We start from the raw sequence: 1,341 nt of genomic DNA, 5'->3' as shown, positions 1-1,341 counted from the left end.
TTTTAACTGTTATATTATACAGAAATACATATATTAGGTCATTCTTTTATCGTCTGAGCTAGCTCACTCGCAAAAATGCGTAGAAAACTATAGTTTTAGATACATTATTTCTGTTTACTAAAAGGGATGTAAACACCAAGCAAAGTTGGAGTTAATTTCTAATTGTGAAATGTCTACTATTAAACAAAAGTTTCAAAGAAACAAACTAAAAAAATTGAGTTAACTTAGCAGAGAAGCCACATATATAGAGAAGATTATCAGTCCTTACATAGAGAAATTCAAAAAGATGTACCTAATTTATGGATAATCTACCAATCTGAGTAGCTTCCATAGTTTGCATAGATATTATTCCCTTTTAGCTGGATATCTATCGACGCGATATGTATGTCACAGATGCTATATTATGGAATACTCCGAAACACTATTCTTCTTTTTTCTGGTCTTCATTTGGGCTCGCTGGGCCGTAAGATTATGAGATCTCGATTCCTCCAAGTGAATTTGTTCGACTATAGCGTCGAAGCGAAGCATACGCTTTTCTCCTTTCCTTCGGTACATTATTAACCTGCGCGATAGTTGCTGGCACTGGCATATATATGTGGAGAATCATTCGTTCTTTCACTCTTTTGTGTAAGTTCTTCCACTTGAAAAATCCTATTTCTACTTGCCCCTTTTTGGAATAATTCTTGCATCGAATTCTTTCTTCGCAAAGGTCTCTAAAGATTCTCTCAATTCAGCAACCTCCTTTTTGCAATTGTCCAAGAAATTCACAAATTCCTGTTTGGTCAAGTCATCTTTCATGATGAAGCTGTTGAAAAGTTCATTGTAGTGTCCTTCCTCCTTTGTTAATACATCAAAACATCTGGACATTACTCTATTCCAATGAGTGAGATCAAGTTTTTCTGTTACCTGATATCTTTCTTTCAACTCCTCTTAATATTTGAATAAAGCACTTATCATTTTGCAAACGGTCAGTATTTCAAGAGCATATGGGTGCTTCCACATTTTGATAATCTCATTCCCTGAGGGTACCTGCTCCATATTATTCATCGGTTGTTCTACTTCTCCTTTTGTCACACCGCTAGTAAGTATAACTTCAGCTTGTTCCAATCTAGACGAGCTAATATTACATAAGTCACTCTTCTCTTCATATCTTTGTTCAACAATTCGATCTGAATGTAAAGCGTCCTCCTCATTTTCACCTAAATCCATTTCATCATGCGCGGATAGCACATTATCATCGGATTCTGAATCGGGCGAATTTAGATTTCCATCTGAGTTGTTTCTTCTGAAACCTCCATTTTCATTTAACTCTGATAAATTCCTTCTTTGTAATTGCGGCAT

The 1,341-nt window shown here is 35.5% G+C and overlaps 2 protein-coding genes across 2 annotated transcripts; both read right to left on the bottom strand.

Annotated features, from left to right (window-relative positions):
• Positions 1–657: 657 nt before the first annotated feature.
• On the bottom strand, positions 658–867 carry C922_05728 (hypothetical protein; the record flags this gene model as incomplete). The annotated part of the gene is made up of 1 exon (XM_008821299.1): positions 658–867. One exon carries the CDS (start codon positions 865–867, stop codon positions 658–660), a length of 210 nt encoding a protein of 69 aa, XP_008819521.1.
• A 63-nt stretch (positions 868–930) lies between these two features.
• On the bottom strand, positions 931–1,341 carry C922_05727 (hypothetical protein; the record flags this gene model as incomplete). The annotated part of the gene is made up of 1 exon (XM_008821298.1): positions 931–1,341. The coding sequence occupies one exon, from the start codon at positions 1,339–1,341 to the stop codon at positions 931–933; it is 411 nt and encodes a 136-aa protein (XP_008819520.1).

Source organism: Plasmodium inui (genome assembly GCF_000524495.1).
Source record: "Plasmodium inui San Antonio 1 unplaced genomic scaffold supercont1.153, whole genome shotgun sequence".
In the NCBI taxonomy this organism is placed as follows: Eukaryota; Apicomplexa; class Aconoidasida; order Haemosporida; family Plasmodiidae; genus Plasmodium; species Plasmodium inui.
This window is presented reverse-complemented; position numbering and strand designations above follow the sequence as displayed.